This window comes from Varanus komodoensis, unplaced genomic scaffold, assembly GCF_004798865.1.
Source record: "Varanus komodoensis strain SLA01 unplaced genomic scaffold, ASM479886v1 scaffold2, whole genome shotgun sequence".
NCBI classification, from domain to species: domain Eukaryota; kingdom Metazoa; phylum Chordata; class Lepidosauria; order Squamata; family Varanidae; genus Varanus; species Varanus komodoensis.
In genome coordinates this window covers 11174187-11194000 of record NW_025335568.1, presented here as the reverse complement: position 1 = coordinate 11194000, position 19814 = coordinate 11174187, and the positions used below count along the sequence as shown (strand labels likewise).

General features: G+C 44.4%; 1 protein-coding gene across 10 annotated transcripts in view; it reads left to right on the top strand.

Moving 5' to 3' along the window:
• The window catches only part of SEC31A (SEC31 homolog A, COPII coat complex component), a 52331-nt gene that overhangs the window by 14416 nt on the left and 18101 nt on the right, over nt 1-19814 (top strand). For all 10 annotated transcript variants that reach the window (XM_044428384.1, XM_044428391.1, XM_044428389.1 and 7 more), the window contains exons 8-20: nt 93-192; nt 635-796; nt 1458-1604; nt 1962-2195; nt 3860-3934; nt 4464-4514; nt 6344-6421; nt 8516-8582; nt 8697-8875; nt 11875-12001; nt 13340-13485; nt 14118-14291; nt 15198-15371. In XM_044428384.1, coding sequence (XP_044284319.1) covers nt 93-192; nt 635-796; nt 1458-1604; nt 1962-2195; nt 3860-3934; nt 4464-4514; nt 6344-6421; nt 8516-8582; nt 8697-8875; nt 11875-12001; nt 13340-13485; nt 14118-14291; nt 15198-15371 — 1714 coding nt within the window. The remainder of the gene's footprint in view (nt 1-92; nt 193-634; nt 797-1457; nt 1605-1961; nt 2196-3859; nt 3935-4463; nt 4515-6343; nt 6422-8515; nt 8583-8696; nt 8876-11874; nt 12002-13339; nt 13486-14117; nt 14292-15197; nt 15372-19814) is intronic.

The following is a 19814-nucleotide window of genomic DNA, read 5'->3' as shown; positions in this document are numbered from 1 at the left end:
TTCCATTATAGCTTTAGTTAAGGATTAATACAGCATACATTTCAATTTTTAAACTTTTAAAAAACTTCATTTGTTGTGTCCTTTTTACATAGGGGCATTTTGACCATCGCTTGGAGTATGGCAGATCCCGAATTGCTGCTGAGCTGTGGGAAGGATGCTAAAATTCTCTGTTCTAATCCAAACACAGGAGAGGTAGGAACATACAAGTGGAAGGCATTGCTTAAGCTTTGAATATGCCCATGCTGACAAATGGGTCCACAAAGGTCCATGTTTTTCGGTGAAATCCTTGATTTTTTTCTAAGGAATGACTCCGTTTCTTGGCCTTCATTAGTCCTTCCTGCCCCTTAAGAAACCTGTACCCCACCGGTTTGTGTCACTGAAGTCTACTTGGAAACAGACGGAAAGAATTAGCAAGGATAATGTAGATGACAGCGAATGCATTTACAAATTAAAATGTAAATTACAAAATGTGCACAAAAACTTGCTCGACAAAAAGATGGGAAGAGAGCTTGTCGGAAGTGCTTGGAGATCTATATGGGGTGTTAAAATTTCCCAGGTCTTGGAGATCTTTCTTGTACCTGTTCTTTTTGGTAGCCACCATTGTTTTTCTAACCTGTCTGGTTTTGGGCCACAGGTGTTATATGAACTTCCTACCACTACCCAGTGGTGCTTTGATGTTCAGTGGTGTCCCAGGAACCCTGCTATCCTCTCTGCTGCTTCTTTTGATGGGAGGATCAGTATTTACTCAATCATGGGAGGAAGCCCAGACAACCTGCGTCAGAAACAAGCGGACAAGGTATTTTAAAAAACAAACAAAAGGTAACTTTCTATCAGATTGGAGGAACACAGATCTTTGTAATTCATAATGAAATACTTTGAAATAGTTTGACTGTCAAAATTATTTCCAGGAGGTAGTGATGTTAGTCCATTGCAGGAAAAACAATAGAGAGGTTTGCGGCACCTTAAAGACTAGCACAAGTGTTCATTGACTGCATCCAGTCTCATATAATTAATGGAGTAATATGGAGATTTTCTGGTTTATAAACGGTGTGGGGCAGGGGGAAGAATTGTAAAGGGTGAAATTGAAGGAAGTTAAATACAGAAAGTGTGGAATTTGACCATACTTGTAGACTTTTGGAACTTGCTCACACAATCAGAATTCAGAGATTATGATGCTTTTTCCAGGGTTTTTCAGTACCTGTTCTGGATATCTCAGGAGTCACTGGCTTTTCTAGGAGGCTATAAGCACTAAGGTGCCAAGGAGAACAAGCATGTTATTCTAATATCCCATGTTATAGATGGGAGATTACTAAACAGCTGTTAACTCTTTGGCTCTGCTCAGCCCCCTGAATACCGATAATCTCTGGATCAGCAAGCTCTTAAATACAGAATCATTCCAAATTGTCATAATGAGCAGGAGTTGTGGATTATTTTTTCTCTCTCTCTCTCCTTAACAGCTGTCATCATCCTTCGGGAATCTCGATCCCTTCGGCACAGGCCAACCCCTCCCTCCGCTGCAGCTTCCACAGCAGACCACTCCCACAGTCCTGCCACTGAAGAAGCCACCCAAGTGGATCCGCCGGCCTGTGGGTGCATCTTTCTCTGTAAGTGGAAAGTTTTCATTACTGTGCTATACAGAAAGCTCGTGATGTTCTTGACATCTCCAGAAGGCATACAACAGGATTGTGTTTCTTTTGCTGTATGGCAGTCTTGCCGAGCCTAAGGAGGGAAGGGAAAACACGAATGGCTCTCTAGGGTTTCAGGCAGAAGACTCCAGGCATAGAACTAGAGGCCTTTAAATGATGGTTTGCAGACTTCTCTCAAATGTCAGTTTCAGAGCTACCACACCTGTCTCTGAAAATGACCGCTCTCCTGGGCATGTGCGCTGAAGAGCACTAACTTTAATCGCAGTGGATTAAAACTGTTGTCTGGACCTTGTCTGTGGTGTGTTTCAATTCCAGTTTGGAGGGAAGCTGGTTACATTTGAGGCTAGCAAGCCTCAGCAGCAGGGAACAGATCAGCCTCCGCCCCGCCATCATGTCTACATCAGCCAAGTTGTCACCGAGAAGGAATTCCTGAACCGTTCTGATCAGCTGCAGGAGGCTGTGCGAGCAGAAGCTTTCATCAACTATTGTCAGAGGAAGATTGCTGCTGCTAAGAATGACTTTGAGAAGAACGTGTGGTCTTTCTTAAAGGTAATTTCAGAGGTCGCTTCTGTATCAAACCTCCTGGTCTTACATTCTTGGCATGTTTTAAGCCCTGCTGTAAGATGCATTGAGTCTTTTTTAGTGAGAAGCATTGAATAAATGTACAACTGTTGTTGTTATTAGCCTATACACAGAGTGTAGTGAATTTGGAATAGCATTGCAACAAAGCTCCCCAGAATCCATCCCTCTTCAGTTTGCAGGCTTCCTCTTGAGCTCAGCCCTGTTGTAGAAAGTGAGCAGAGCCAAGACAAAGTCCACAAGCGTGCACCGAATGAGGGTTGCACAACCAGCAGCCTGCTTCCATGTCAAGTGCGGCACAAACAAACGCTGCGAGTCACGTGCGTGGAAGAGGGATGCCAGCTGTGCAGGGTTCATGCAGGACCTGATTCTGAGGAAGTCTCTGGAATGCTTGGAGCACTCACAAGGAAGCCAGACTCACAGCAGCGAGAGAGTGGGCCGGAGTCGGGGGAGCCAGACACAGGGAACCTGGTGGATTCTCCCCCACAAAAGGATTCCTCACACTTTCCTGGTTAGGAGTCCAGTTTCAACATTACATTAGCCACACCTTTTCCTTGGCTCTCCATCACAGTTTTTTGCAGTGGTCCAGCCATGTGCGCAGAGGTGGGCTGTACAGTTCTTGTCCGCTGCATCAGCACCCCGCTGGGCAGAAATGCTAACTTTGTAGGAAAGAGCCAGGGGTGTGACTACCTGCTGGCATGGACAGGCCTCTTAACTGTCACCCCAGTTATGCAGAGTAGCTCCCCCACTGGACTAATGTTTCAAGGGCAAAATATTAGGCATTGAAAATAATGGGCTTCATTATTTTGCTGAGCTGTTGTGTACATGCTCCTTGCCCTTTCCCAGGAACATGAATACTGACCATGTTAAAACTGGATCCACAATTCAGGGGACTGAAAGAGACCCAGAGAGCCAGTGTGGTATAGTGGTTAGAATGTGGGACTGGGGCTCCGGGGACCTGGGCTCTAGTCCCTACTCAGCCCTGAAGCGCATTGGGTGACTCTGGGACAGTCGCAGACCCTCAGCCCCACCTACCTCACAGGGTTACTCTGAAGATAAAATGGAGAGGCTCTATCTTGAGTTATTTGTAAGAAAAAGATAGGATGCAAATGCAATAAATCAAATTATTATATATATTTTACTTGATAGATACAGATCTGCCAGGGAGCAATAGAAACTGCAGCACCTTGCCACCAATCTAGATCTGCCCCTATCGCACCCCACTACACTCCTTGAGTAGACCCACGTGGTTTCGACTACATTGCTATATCCATCTAAGTCTTCTTTCTCAACTCCTACATCCCTACCCCTTAACTTCTGTCCTGATGTAAGTGAGCATCGAATTCTAGTAGGGGCAGTGCTGCAGTTCGCATACTCTAGGAAAAACTTCACTTCAAGTATTCTGAGCACTTTTGTCAAGAAGTCACACAAAACTGTTTGTCCTAGTCAGTGGTGATCCCATGCTCCCTGCTTATGTCAGGGAAGGACTAGTGCTACTGGATTTTCTTTCAGTGTTGCATCGAGCTTCAAATTCACCATGCTGCATTTCCATTTAGAAGAAGAGAAGCTGTGAAGACCAGGTGGGGAGGAAGAAGGAAAGTAAAATTAGGTTTTAAAGTCTGTTTTTTCTACAGGTGCATTTTGAAGAGGATTCCCGTAGCAAGTATCTGGAACTCTTGGGGTACAGGAAGGATGACCTGGGAAAAAAGGTAAATACCGAGCTGCCAGCATGCTGTTTTTTGCTTTCCCATAGGAAAAGAAAAATGCTCGTCATGTGGCAAAGGCCCTTTCCAGTCAGATTTGTTGGTATTTTAAAGCATTTTTGCCTCAGCCAAAAAAGGTCCACAGAGCAGCTTATGTGCAGTCGCTGAAAAGACCACCCCTGTTCACTGACTAATCTAAAATACATGACTGAAAAGGGAAAAGGGAGAGGGACAGAAGGGGAAGGACTTGCATTAATTCTTAGTATCGCTGTTTGGTTTGTTTTTTCTTGCAGTACATAATTTCTGACACAGGGTCAGATCAAAAAGATTAAAAGTAAAGACCTGTTATAGACATAGGCCTCTCGGTGATCTCCCGTGTCAGATTGATATACTGTAATAATAAACCATTATTATTGATTTATTATTGTGGATGGTATCAAAGTTGTACCCCCCCGTTGCCATTTTGGCAAATTGGGAATGTTGAAGTTTTGCTCCTTTCTCTTCACATAAACTGTGTGCCATTTCCTCCCTTCAGATTACTTCGGCTCTCAGTAAAAATAGTCTTCATGGTAGAGAACTAAATGAGGTAAGAAAACAAATGTAAGCTATGCTCATGCAAATTAGGTAACATTTGGAACTTGGCAGCCGCTGGGTTGCACCCGCTGTTAGTGGCTCCACTAAAATGAATGGGACTTATGTGAGATGTTGGCTATAATGTTTCACTGCATTCTTGTTTCTGTGGCAGCACAGTATTTGTACAAAAACATATTGATCATATAATTTTGTCCTAAGATTTTTCTACAGTTTAACAGCACGTGGTCAGGCTTAACATTCATTAAAAAAGAAACCTTCAGCTTTTTAAACTTTGTAAAGCTAGTTTGGTTTTTTTAGCTGGTTCACTCAACCATGTGCACAGGAGAGAAATTCGCCTTTCTTTCTCTTTCCGTTACTCGTTTGTAAATCCTGCTGTAGGCTGGACTGTAGTGCTTTATGTTGCTGTTTGGGTGTCCGACAGCATAATCTCTCTCTATCCTTCCCCATATTTCTGGAAAGATTTATGGCATTCGGTCTCTACAGAGGCACTGCTCTTTTGTTCTGAATCAAATAAAAGCTCAGTGGATAGATCATTTTTTAAAAGGAAGGCAAGTGAGCTGCCTGTTGCAGTGATTTGAGGAACAGGAGGCACAGCCACTTCTGCATCACAAAGGGAAAATACCCAGGACTTGTACATTAAGAACGGCAGGTGTTGTTGCAGGTTTCTTGCAGGGGGTTTTGACATTTGTACCATCTACTGCTGGGTGAAAAGTGACAGGTTAAAACCGTAACAGCTAGGGATGTAAATGGTGATGGGGGGAGTCTTCTAGCTTAGATTTTGCCTCGAACAAAAGCAGCATATGGAAGTCCATATTTGCCATATTTATGCACTGCACTTTGAATCTAGGTTAGAACACTCATCCCCAGCTTGGGGCCCTCCAAATGTTTTTGATTTCTACTCCCATCAACCGTAGCCTATGTGACCAATTGTCAGGAACGTTGGGAGTCATAATACAAAACATCTGGAGGGCACCAGATTGGGAAAGAGTGGTGCAGGGCAGGGAATTTCCAGATGTTTGTGACTTCAGTGCCAAGGAGCCTCTGCTAGCATAGCTGTTGGTCAAGAATGCTGGGAACTGAAGACCCAAACAGCCGGGGATCTCCCCTGTGCTCATCTGTGGTTTACAGTGCCATGAACAAGCACGAGTGAGCGGACCTGTGGTATAACTTTACTATTGAGAAAAATCGCACTGAGGTAAAGAATCCCAATTCCTGCCTTTGTCAAGATCTCAAAACTTCTACTGGAAGATCCTGTGCAGATCAGAGAATTAGGCTGGCCGTAGATTTCTTGCTTTGAGAACAGTTCAGTAGAGTGATGTTCGTCTGTAATGGCAGGTATTTCTCCAGCCAGTCTATGCAAATATTTCTGTCTCTTTCTCAGCCCTTGCACAACCTAAGACATAATAACATCTCACGCTACTAGTTACTAATGGTCATGCAATTCCTACAGAACTTGTATGCTGAAAATGCACTCTTTCTCTGTAAGCGATCCTCCTTCTTTGCTCTGGTATTCATGAAGTAATTTAGAATCTAAAGTTTCACCCTGACTGTCACATCTGTAAGGCTGCCTCCCACTTATTCCTTTGTCAGTGTGGGTTGCAATTACCCTTGTGAAAACATATATTTTGACAAACATTAGTCACTGTGTATGAGATGACTTAAAAAGGAAGAAAAAAGCTGGTGGCCTTTTTTTATTGTTGGTTTGCTAACATTTAGATTCTTTGGGGCATGTGGGGGCTATTTGGGGCCGGCTTGACGGCATTGGTGTCTTTCTCTCTGCTTAAACCATTGAATCACACCCTCTTCTCATCTGCGGGGAAGGCTGTTGAGGAAGCTGACCAGTCTGTACAAAGTGATAACGAAGAGGGCCTGGCTGCTAAAGATCAGCACTTGGCAGAGGTATTCATTCTCTTTTGTGCTAGAGGTGCTATGCACGTGGGTGCTTAATCACTATCTAGTTTGCTCCTGGATGTGTCTATATGTATATGTGTACATTAGATGCACAAACATATGACTCAGTAGAATGAAATACGATATGTTCAAGCAAGACTGCATACATCCTAAAAATTACTCCGCTTCCCTTGCACCAAGACAAAAGTAAAACTTTGCAACTTGAGTAAATATGTTTGTTTACATGTATTTCCTGGGATGTTGTTACGGTGGAGCAGCAGTACTCATTGCTTTAGCTTTTAGTTAAAAGCTTAGGAATAGCACATTGTCATGATGTCTGAGCCCAGGCACTCTGGTGTGTTTAGGTGTTGAACACCTCAAAGTTAAACCAGTAGCAAACAGTGGGCTGTTGTTAGGCGAACTCACTGCTCCTGCTCAGCCAAGGCAATTGGTGGGTTAGCCAGCCCAGGAATTGCTGCTATGCGTGAACCAGGTCAGGGTCAGTCTTCACCCATGTTTTAAGGCCTTTTGAGCAAGACAGTCTAACCCCCTGCCTCAGTGGTTCTTCCTCACCACCACCGTGGGCACCTCCTGCTCTTGCTTCTCCTCTTTCCCTTCAGTGCTACCAGCTGCTTTTTAACAGGAAAAGAGCCAGTGAACAGAGAGGCAGTGACCCTCCGTTCCTCTTTCATGCCATCTGGGCCAAAGTGAAAGGCAGCAGGTTGCAGTGGTGAAGAGCAGGAGCACCTCCAGGGGCTCTCGTCAGTCGGCCCCTACTGGCTGGTGGGCCCTTGACAGGTGCCCAGCTGTGTCCATCCTTGAGGCTTGCTCCACAGCCCACCGGCCCCCACCCCCCAAAATGCCAGGCAGACTGTGTTGTTACGCTGTACAGTGCAGTTTCTTAACCCCCTCATTGGGGCAATGACAGCTCTCTGCCACCAGAGGGCAGCAGTGCCTGCAAGCCTTTACTGCACTAGTCCGTCCTTCTAATTCCTGGTTGAATTTATTTGATCAGAGGTGTGGATGCCCTGAAGTTGTTCCTTTTCAGGAAGGTGGCCAGAGGATTACAATGGCATCAGATATATAGGTTGCACACAAATTACATGGGCTTGCCCATTCTGGTGTACAGAATAGAACAATAAGACTGGGTTTGCAGTTGCATCTCATTAGTGTCTCCAGGAATGTCCTTAAACTCAAGAGGGCTAAATAAATTTGCTAGTAGGTTCTACATATACTTAATTAGCAGAATCCCCCCTGCAAGGATATTGCTTCTTCAGAATAAATTTGTTTTCCCTTTTTGCCTTCTAACTCATGAGAGTTTGGGTGTAAGCCATAAAGCTAGAGTATCTGCAGGGATGTTTAAACAAAAGCCCTGCAATAATTCAAAGGAGTTCAGACTTCTGTGAATCCAACCTGTGGAGCAAATGTTTTGGAACTGCATGAATTCTACAGACTTGGGGAGGGAGAAGTTGTGCGTTTGTGCAAGTGGAATGAAACTCTTGTACCTTCCTTTAAAACATCCACTTCCATCAATGAATGAACACGGGAACAAAAGCCACCTGCAATCCACAAAACACACAAAGAATGGATTTAATAAAATCCTTACATCCTTCCCCATTCACTTCAAGAAGCGCTAGCTGATATTTCAATAGATGTCCCTCCCACTGGATATTTTGATGCATGTCTCCTGGTTGCCATTTGCATTAGGAAACTGCAGCTTTATTGACGCAACATGATGGTCTAACAATCGTCCCTTTGAGTTGCATGACTGTGTCCAGTCCTGTGCCTCTTCTCTGAAAAGTGAGGCCCATTAACTTCAGTGGAGCTTATGCTGAGGTGTGGAGTTGCAAGCCTAAATTGGCACAATGTACCAGGATGCTCGGGGATTTTAACCTGCAGGACAGAGGGCTGGACAAAGGGACTTCCACTGTATGTGTATCACTTTGTGGTGCTCATACAGCAGCAATATCCCTTTCTTGTTTATAAGACAACAACCCATTAGGGAGACGACAGCGTGAGAGCATAGCTCCTCTTCCCAGTGTAGGTTGTGTATTTAGACAAGCTCCTACAGACCTGCTTAACTGCTTTCTTTGTTCCTGCTAGATTACCAAAGATGAGGTGGATGTACTGCCTTCTGCAAATGAAACATTTAACATTTCTGTCACTGGAGGTAAAAACAAATAAGCCTTTCACACAGAACATCTCTCAACATGTCTGAATTTGACATTTTTGTCAAGCTGCAGTGGTAATTAGCAGCATGTATTTTTTATTTCCCTTGGCACAGATATTGATGGCTTGATCACTCAGGCTCTGCTGACAGGCAACTTTGAAGGCGCAGTTGATCTCTGCCTCCATGACAATCGCATGGCTGATGCGATTATACTGGCAACAGCTGGAGGCCAGGAGCTGCTGTCCAAGACACAGAAGAAATACTTTGCAAAGACACGAGGCAAAATTACTAGGGTATGTAGAGTTTTAAGTAGCCAAAGTGTGTGTTCTTGTAACCCCATCATTCATCCAGAGGATTAGCTAGGCAGCCAGAAGAATTTGCAGAGATCAAATGAACTGGTGTGTCTATTTACAAGAGGACGTGTTAGCATCAGTTCAAATACCATGTGGGGAGATGACTGAACTCAAAAATGAGCCATTCAGGAGTTTGCTGTGGGATTGCAAGTTTTCCCTGGCCACTCCCCAGAGGGAAGTGCGTCCTAAGAACAATCAACACTGATGTCAGAATAACTTTTAACTGCAATTGTGGAAGGAGTAGGGAATGTCCTTTGAGAGAAAACATTTAATCCAGTCTCCTGCTCCCAGTCTCTTAGCTACTGTTGACAGATTGGATTTGTAAGGCATGTACCAGCCCAGGGGACCAGGTAATGGGGCTCTACATCACAAAGTGCAGCCTTCTCCAACCAGATGCCCTCCAGATGTTTCGAACCACATCTCCCAGAATTCTTGAGGGTTGGCACCATGCTAGCTAGACCTGCTGGGAGTCGAAGGCCAGAACTCATGGAGGGCACCAGGTTGAGGAAGGCTATCCCAGAAACACATCTTTGGGAACAGCTAACAGTGTAAAATTGTCTTGTCCTATCTAGAGCTGCAGTATTTAATAATTTTGCAAGAACTTATTTTTAAACACAATGTGCTTCTGAAATAACGTGTTGCAGTGCATGCAGCAGGTGGTGCCCCCCTCCCCCACTTCCCCTGCTTTCCAGGAGGCTGTTCCTTTCTAAAGGCCCTGTTTCTGTCACAGGCCTCAGGTTGTTCATTCTTGGCATCCCCTGGGAGAGGCATAATTGCTAACAAAGCCGTTCCTCCCCTCTCTTTTTTCTCTGCTGCTGTGGCAGCAGGAGCAGCGAACTGAGCACTGCATTCAGAACGATGTGTGTGACTGCCTAATTTTTAAAATCTTTGGCTGTATTTCTCTGTGTGAAAGGAATGGGAACTGACTGCACTCCCCATTGTTTTCCCACAGCCTCTGTGACAACAGCTCTGTTCATTCATGATCTCTTACTGCAGTCCTGGTTTACTAAAAGCCAGTAGGTTAAAGTATCCTCTGGTCATGTAGTGACTGGCGAGATAATAGAACAGTAGGCTAGGAAAGTTCCCTCATCCTCAACCTGGTGCAGACAGGAAGATGGTTTCAAACTTTTTTGAGCCAATTCTCAAGGTAGTTTGTTTGTTTGTTTTTAATTGAGATACATTCATCTACTGTTCGGTCTGTGCCATGGGGAGGGTGGTGCACCATGTACTTTCAGCTCCATTTGGGCTGCACACACTCTTGCAGAGAAAGGCACAACTCAGCCGTTACGGGGGCCAGATCCTAAATTGTAGTGCCTAGGTCCTAATGTTCATGCACTGCTGCTGTACAGGATGACAGTCTTGTCATTCTGCTAGACCAAAACAGAAATAAATCAAGTCTGGGACATGGATAGCTGTCTGACAGATACCTGACCTTTGGGTCAGTCTGTCTCAGAATTGTATGAAATGAGTTTTCTCCAAACCTCCACCCTTATCATTTTTTCCTGGATGGAGTTGACTTCCTCTCCTCCCAAACAAGTTTTCATTTTAGTTGCTTGGTTTGCTTTCTTACTGCCCCGTCAATCTACCCAAGGTGACTGCAGGTCACACCTCAGCAAGATTGAAGTTTCCGCTGTTTGCCCGAGCAAAGGGCACTTTTGCTGTGAAACCAAAATAAATCAGTCCTCCAGGAATAGTAGATACAGTAATTTAGGCACAGCTCTAAGCAATCAAATTCTTGAATTAGATTACCAAATTCTAGAGAGTTCTGTTGATATGAAAAATGGTGCAGCTACCATTCCATGTACATTTTACAGTTGTTTGGGGTATAGAGCTTGATGAATAAAACATTTGGAAATACTAAAGAGGTAAAGCTTAAGAGATATAGAATTACATACCTGTCCAGTACGGAACTTTCTCCTCTTTCTACCTGTTCTCATACTGCTCTGGTGTGGTTTATATTTGTGAGCGTGGGCTGGAATTTGCTTGCTTGCTTGCAGGAAATACCTAAGGCCTAGTTCAGCGGGTAGGGAGGAAGTAAATCTGGGCCCTCTGGTAGGACTCTTTGCTCTAAGCCCAAACGCCAAGTACTTGCTTGTGTGCTAGGCAGGAAGCAAGTACCATTGTTGCACAGGTATATGACTCTCAGCTATATATTGTCACATGTTCTTCTATATTATTGTCCTTTTGTTGTTATTTTAATAGTATACTGTGATTTTATTCTGTTATTCATTGTTGTGGTAATCTGCCTAGAGAGTCCTATGGGGTCTAGCAGCGTGGAATACAAAATAAATAAATGAATGAATGAACGAACGAACGAACGCGGGGTTTGCCTATTTTGCAGAAGAATAATTCAGTTGAAAGCCTGCTAGTGTCCCTGTGCATTTGCAGACTTGATCTTGGCTTGAGTCCCTTGCTGGGCCAGGGTCAAGCATGGGAAAGAGTGCTGGATTCTTCATGCCCCCAGGCTGAAAGACACTCTGTATGTTTTTCTCCCCTTTTTTATGCCTGTTATCAACTAGCAAGGCTTTAAGAGCGGGGTGGATTCAGAAACTGTGATCTTCATATTCTACCAGCTCAGACCTTCTGTTCCTTTGTGCTGTGCAGATCACAATCCAAATGAATCATGACCAGAATGCCAGTGCCACTGCACTAGTAGCGGCAGTATCAAGCCACAGTGTGAATGTGGTTGGATCCTGGCTTAAAGCAAGACCTGGGGCTTAGTCCCATGCATGCTTCAACAGAGCAAAGTCCTGCATGTTGAGAGTTGTGGGACTTTTTCCTGTCAAAGCACGCAAGGGGTTGTGCCATTACAGATAGTCTTTAAATGCTTGACTCTCATGTTGGGTATCTCATGGGTGGGATTCCTGCTTGATAACATGCTCAGTGCTGGGAAAGGACGCTCTGAATGTACTGTGTGTGTTCCTTTCTTTGCTTTCCAGCTCATCACTGCAGTTGTGACCAAGAACTGGAAAGAGATTGTCCAGTCTTGTGATCTGCACAACTGGAGAGAGGCTCTAGCAGCCGTGTTGACTTATGCTGGGCCAGATGAATTTGCATCTCTCTGCGGTAAGGAAAATAGACCTGATAAAGTATAGGGCACTTTTTCGTTTCATGGCCACATTGGTTTTTTACGCCATGAATTTTCTTCAGTGAAATAATACATAGAATTATTAAATAATTCTTTTAATTTAGGCTCTTGGGATATGAATTTCTGAAGGTGAAAACAGTACTTGCAGCTCTTGTATTGCACAGGTCACCCACTGAATGCGACCTCAATTGCTAACAGTGTTCCATTGGTCTGTGATGCAAAGGAACAGTAATACTGGGCACAGGTGTTCCTCTAACCTGCCACTGTCTGGAGTGCAGTCCCTCAGCTCCTCTTATCCCCACCCAGCTGTTCTCTGAGGGAAGACTGGTATATTGGGTCAACTAACACCACAGTTTTGTTGGTATCTTAAAGAACTGCAGATCAAACCAATAACAATAAGGAGTAGTCACTAGACGTCATCTGTCCTGAGCACAAGAGCTTGCTGGATTTTCAGCTCACTTAATTCGCACTTGGTGACCTGTCGCCCCAGCTGTTGGAGAGCTGCTTAAGAAAAATCAGCACTTGTTGCATAATCTACGCACCTTCTGGTTACTATTTGAGGATCTTCTGGGGACTGCAGTATATCAAGCGGATTTGATACAGTGAATATTTAACAGCAAACGATCAATTACTTAACCATGGATTAATTCCTAAAAGCCCAGAGCTTCAGGTTCACACATCATGCTCAACAACCCACTGCCTGGACGGTTGTGGGATGTTGATTAAAGCAGACGTGAAGAACTTGCGGAGGAAACATGCCTGCTGACTTCCACTCACGCACAGCCAGTCATGTTATGGTTACATGTTATGTTATGGCAACCAAACCATTAGTTGCAACTGCCATTCTCACTCGAGTCAGATGATCCTTCAGATCAAGGCCAAGGTTTGGACAACTGGCTTTATATGCAGGCTTTGTGTCCTCCTTTGTTTTCCCTTTTCCTATCTCTTACATACTGATTCCCTCCTCCATTTCCTAGTTTATAACCAAACTTTGTTACAACATCCGTATTGCACAAGTGAGCTTAGCACTAAACGTAGTTCATCTGATTTTGATGACAGAAAAAGCAGTGGCAAGATAGACCAGGACATCTCACTTAAACTGCCCAGAGCCTTTGGGAATGGGGCAATATATAAAAACCTAAAGAAATTAATGAATATATGGAGGAAGGCATAGGCACATACACGTAGAGGGTGAAGTATGTGGGCCAGTCCTCCTGGTTAGAGCATGACCACTGTACCACATACTGTGTGTGTTGCAATGATTTTGGCTTTTAGTTGTAGAAATTCAAACATATGTTCTTATTCCTAATTCTTAGATTTGTTGGGTGCCAGACTTGAAAGGGAAGGCGACAGCCCCCTGCAGATGCAGGCTTGCCTGTGTTACATTTGTGCTGGGAATGTAGAGAAACTGGTCGCCTGCTGGACTAAAGCCCAGGATGGAAGCAATCCGCTGTCCCTCCAGGTTAGTTTCCTTATTAATTGGTTCCCTCATAAGGAACCTTATTTGAAATTCTGTGGGCTTTTAGGGGCACTTGTCAATGATTCCATTTATCTTTGGATGTAGGCTCTTGCTGTCCAAGAAGTGGGTGCTTTCAGAGGGTTGGGGGCCAGTTTTAACCTTCCTCAACCCTCGGAGTGGCAAATCCCTTCTCTGCTGCAGCTTAAGCAGTCAGGTTTAGCTTGTTTTCAAGCTAAATGTGTGCTTTAAAAGCCCCTGCACATTTTTGCTGCTGAAATTGGGGCCGGGGGCACTTCCAGGGTTACACCTGCAAGGCTCATGCTGCCCACCTCAGTGTAAAGATTTCAAATAAACTGTGCTCCTTGTTGTTCTGTTGTGTGCTCACTATTTTTTTTTCAAACATTTCTTATGTGCAAAATTATACTTGTGAAAACAAGCTAATTGTCCCCTTGTGTCACTTAATCACCCATAATATCTGCATCCCTGCACAATTCCCTTTCTTAAGAAGTATGTGAATACCACCATGACCAAAGGGTGTACGTTGGAGCTGCATGCGTTTGTAAGATAACATTCGGGTAGTGGTGGCAGCCAACAGAACATTTTTTTCCCTTTCCTCTTCCATCGTAACTTTTCAGGACCTCATTGAAAAAGTGGTCATCCTCCGTAAGGCCGTCCAGCAGACACAGGTGATGGATGCGGATGCTGTAGGAGCTGTTCTGGCTGAAAAAATGAGTCAGTACGCCAGTCTCTTGGCTTCGCAGGGCAGCGTTACTGCTGCATTAGCTTTCCTGCCTGCTAACACCAACCAGGTAAATGGCTTAGCCACTTCTTGTCACTTTTGCTTCTCCTTTTGAGTTACGTAGGCTGAACAGACTTTAAGAAAACAAAAATGCTCTTCTTGCAGTGTGGATGGTAGATAAAGCTGAAAGCTGTTGGCATTTTATGTCTTATTACTGCAGTTACAGCCCCCCTTTTTACCTTCTGTAAGGAACCCAAGGTGGCTTATGCTGTCCTTCTTCTCTCCAACAACCCTCTGAAATAGGTAGGTTAGGTGGAGAATCCTTGATTGGCCCAGAGGCAGATCAGTGAGCTTCATGGCCAAATCCCAGTCTGACACTCTAGCACTACACTTACTGGCTTGCCTTTACCTGCCGGACTCATTCACTTTATTACCTGATGGGGGGTTTTGTGCATGTTAAGGTGAGTGATGAAACCCTCCATGATAATCCTGCAAGAATGTGAGGGCAAGACTCAGAATGGGAGAAAGGGCTTAATCAGAACTCTTGGTACTGCAGTGCCTGAAGGGATGTCTTCCCTGAGGGGTGTCTTCCTCTCATTCCCCATGAGAATTCTTTTTCTCCTTTTTCATGGAGGAACTTGACAGAAATTCCTTCAAACTTGTTGACTCGTACTCACGATGCTGGAAATCATCCAGGTCGCCCCAGTGCTGAGATGGGGAGGTGTGGTATTTTCTGAGATTGCCGAATAAAGTATGCAGATTGCGTACAGTGTGAATTAAACTGTTGCAATTTCGGTTGCCTTCTAAATAAGTCTTCGTCAACCAAGTGCCCTCCAGCTGTGTGTGGGTTGCCAGGATTATAGCCCACCACACCTGGAGAGCATCAGGGTGAGAAGGCTATTCTAAAGGACAGAGGAATGTGCCAGGCTTACTGGATGTGTGCCTCTTTGTAAAATCCCTTGTGTATGCTTTGCAGCCAAACATCGTGCAGTTGCGGGACCGAATTTGTAGAGCCCAGGGAGACCTTCCCAGGGGCCCAGAGGCACCCAAGGCACCTTATGCGAGAGAACCTGCAGCCAAGGGAAGAGTCGGGCCTGCGGCTGGCCAGATGCCGATGCCACAAGTCCCAGTCCAGCAATATTATCAGCAGGTAAAGGAACTCTTCAGCAGCCACGCTTAAGCTTCCGGTTTGGCCACTCAAGAGATTCAGCTGTTCTTCTCCACTTTTTGCGCATGTTTATGAAGTACCTCTTAGAAGCCTTTGATTAGCAATTTTTGAATGTGCTTTTTACAGTTTGTACAAATGCATCCTGTACTTGACTTCTAGAATGCATTCTCAGAACTATCCTACGTGATGTTTCTTGTGATGGCAAGCCTGCTTTTATTAATGTAAAATGCATCTTTAAACACTCGGTGTTTTGGCCCCGATATCGCTTGGAAGATTTTATTCCTATTCCCTTCCCTCCCCAACCTTCCCTTTAATTCCTTCTCGGGGATCTCAAATTCAGTCATGTTACTGCTGCCTCTTCAGCTCCGAATAAGATAATTAGTTTCCATCCAGCGCTTATGTCTCTTAGCCTACCAGCACATTCTCCTAATATCTAAAAGAGTTAGCACAGTCATTTATAATAGGCTTATAGATAAATGGCCAATCTTGGGTGTATGTAGCAAGCAAGAATCTTCCCACAAGTGACCTAGTAGCAAGGTTTTATAAGCTGAAAAAGAGAATATGCGTTATTTTAGTCTATTGTTTAGCCCACAAGTGACCAGCATAGATGTTTGAGGACAGGGTGGTTGCTGAACATTTTTATAGCCTGTTAACTTCTGTAAGTTTATTTCTGTAGTTGTTTTATGGACAGGCTGAGTGCATTTTGCAACATGGTAATTCATTTCCTCTAATGAATAAGACAGGCCTAGCCCTAAAGGCTAGGGCCCTCCAGCAATGATCTGTGGGAAGCTCTTAGGTCAAAGAATGCATGTTAACAAGATCAATTAATTAGTTCCCCTTCTTAGGAGTCCACACCTCTTGACGTTATTTCTGTTTGTTGATGTGTATGTGTTGACCTGGAAACAGAACCGGTGATCATATTTGCTTCAGGTCTTGCAACCAAGCAGGTATTCTGAGAGGTGCTTCAGGAGGCCGTGTGCTGCAAGAGCACCACTGAGACAGGCTTTTGTCAGCATTTTGTGCACCAGTGTGCCGTTACAAACGATTCAGGTGGGCAGTGCCTGGTGGATGAGTTGATGGAAGGCGGTCATTAGGAAACAGGTGGGGGAACAGGTCCTAGGTGGGGGAAACCAATTAAAGTGCCATCTGTTGCATGAGACAGTAGCACCTTATGGCTCATTGCTGTAGGTGCCATTTTTTCATGGTTCCCAACTTTCTGTGGCATGTCATGTCACGTGAATGCAGGCGGCAGGAGTTAAGGGGAAGACAATTCTCTAATAATCCTAGAACAAGCTCTGCATTATTTGAGGGTCATTGAACCTTCAAACAACCACCGCAACCTAGATTTGTATGACACAACAAGACATACCAACCACCGGCCAGGACATGTGTTTTCAAAACGATGGCCAGCACACACCCCAGTGCCCCGAGGGCCCATGATGGCTTGTCCGGACATGTGACTGACCCTTTGTCAGCAGTCTGCTACTGAGGAACATAAATTTGTTGTTAAGGAATGGAAGATAGTAGGTTGTGGAGAAGGAGGCTGCCTGCCTGCTGTATCTGACCCTTCCTCATCTTGGTGTCCTTCAGAAGTTTTAGACTACAAATCCCATCATTTGAGTAGTGGCTATGATGGCTGAGGCTGGCAGGAATTGTAGTCCAAAATGATGGTTTTCAGCTACCAGTCTGTGGACCAGTGGGGTCTGTGGGGGCCACAGCCCACTAGCTATGGACCGGGCTGGCAGTGCTCCACCACCTCTTCCTCGGTTGGCATTGCTTTCATGGGGGTGTGCCGGTGCCACTGGGGGGCAGGGAGGGGAGAGACGGATTGATGGGGGCCACACTGTACTGATTTCAGTATTTTGTTCTTTTGTTGGCATTTTTGTTGCTCAGTTTCTGGTTGTTTTGGAGAATTTTCTTTTTTCTTTTTCGGTATCATGTTTGGAAAGTAATACACAGAATACTGTATTATGTGTATGGTGCTTTTTGTTCCTGCCTCAGCTGTCCCCGAGGGGGTTTTCCTGTTTTCACTGGTCCCCAGTTGTGGAAAGGTTGAAAGCCACTGGTCTAAAATGACTTGGGAGGACCAGACTGGGGAAGGCTGGCATTTCCAGTATTGATAGGCTGAGGAACTCAGTGGAAGTATACTTAAATTTCTGAAAATGCTCTTGGTTTGGGATGGCAAAAAAGTTGAGAACTGCAGGTTTAATAGATGAATGGCTTCAAACCCATAAAGAATTGGATGACATTGGCCTGCCAAGTGTAACTGAGTACTTTTGTATTTGCAGTTTGCAAAACTATGGGTAATGGACAAGAAGGAGTAGCAAACATGGCAGGATGGGCCTTGCTGTCAAGCAAATCTGGAGGTCACCAGGGTAGGAACAGCTGGTCTGTGATAAGGCAATGCGGGCTGTGGTTTCCCATTTGAAACCATCTTTTCGGAAACCAAAAGAAGGAAAGAAGGAATATCCTGGTTTGCATGTAACAACAACTAAGAGGATAGGTTGAGTGTGCACAGGTTGTCGTTAGCTCATGGATTGTCATTATGTCTGAACCCTGCACTATGGATTGTTAAGCAGGAACAACCCAGGAGGAGAACTCATGGTCTGTCATTGGTTTCTGAACTCTGTCATCTTTGTGGTTAACAACCCATAGCTGAACCATACGGCTCTCCTTTTTGTGGTTTCCTTTTGCAGCAGTTAAAGTGGAGCAGCATTCTCCTTTCATTGCCACACCTCTAAATTTGCAAGTTACCTCTTGTTTACTTTCCTGGCCTTAAATTTCTGCAAATATTTCCAACAATCTAGGAAAACAATAATGGCATAACTGCAGCCAAACAGAGCTGCAAAGTGTGGGGGAGCCACTCTCTTCCTTTTCTATACTTGCTAGAGACTCTAGGAAGCTTTAGATAGAAGCAGGATTGTGACAAGTGACAGTTCAGTATTTAAAAGTGAGGTGATTACCTTGCTAAGTGGGAGCTATTGTGTGTTCTCCTTCCCTCCCCCTTTTTCTCCTGGTCATTGATAAATGTGCTCAGATTTGTCCATGCGCCGTCCCATCTTGTCAATTTCTTGTATATTACCTATTTGCTCCCTTTGGTAGCTGACTCTTAAAGAGAAATTGACAAGACAAGACCGCATGCACTGGACAGTATAAATGCTCACTTGCAAAAGGCAAAACAGAAATATCAAGGCATTTGTGCAATTTTCTGGGATGGAAAGTCATAAAAAGAAAAAGATATATGACCAGAATGTACCATGCATATACCAGAATGGACCATGCCCGAGGTACCAAAATGTTTCTTTTAAAGGTGGCAAATTAAAAGGTGTCACAAGTGGAGCAGGAAGGGAACTAGGACTAGGAGACAAGACAGGTTCTGCTCCAAAGGATGCTGGGTTATGTGCTGATAGACTAAAGGAGAAGGGGGAGAACAAACTACAGTAAGCCGACTTATCTGTCAGGCATGCAGTGGCTTGTTCTGCCAAAAACAACCCCCCCCCCCCCAAAACCCAGTCCGTGTAACTTAGCATGGTGTGCAAATATAGCCAATATAAAAAACAGCATGGAGTTCTCTTCTGTGAGAGGGCAGACTTTCCCCTTCTTTGATGTCTTTTTGTCAGATGGGTTTTGAGAGACTCTTATTCAAGTAACTTTTTAAGAATAGTGTGTTTTTAATCTTTAATGTGTTTTAAGCTTTCCAGCTATGCATCTCTTTTATCTGTTTTTTGTTCTGACTGTTAACGTTCTTTGGTTTTAATTATAAAGAGGTTTTATTCACTGTCTTGGGGGACCTTTCTAGGGCTAAAGGGTGGTATATAAAGATTTTCATAAATAAGATTTAGTCACTATTAACAAAGAACAAAAGTGTCTCAACTATGGTTTTGCATTTGTTGCGTGGAGAGAACTGTTAGTGTAGAACAAATGGGTGTTCCCAAACTGACATTCACCAGAGGATAAGAGAGAAGTTGAACAGTGGAAAGAACTGGTATTTCATCAGAGAAGAGAACATGATGGTGAGACTTTAGAGTGGTTTTCAAGTATCTGAAAAGCTGTCATACAGGAGGTGGTGCAGACTTGTCCTTCGTTGCTCCAGAGGCAAGACTAGAACCAAATGGTAGAAGCGATGAGGAGCAGGAGAAACTTCCTAGAAGTTTGAGTTGCTTGATAATTGGATAGGTAGCGGGTTTTCCTTTGCTGGTGATATGTAAGCAGAGTCTTGTCAAGGATGTTTTAGACACAGTCCTGCATCTTAAAACTGGGGGCTGAACCAGCTTTTACAGTTCAGTGATGAGAGGATCAAGTGCTTAATTCTGACGTGCCTACAGATGTTCCCTACAGCCGTGTTTTTGCAAGTGCTTCCCATTTTGGAGCCTGGCTGGAAAGGAGAGTGATGAAGGACAGCTGGAAGGGCAGAGGAAGACACTG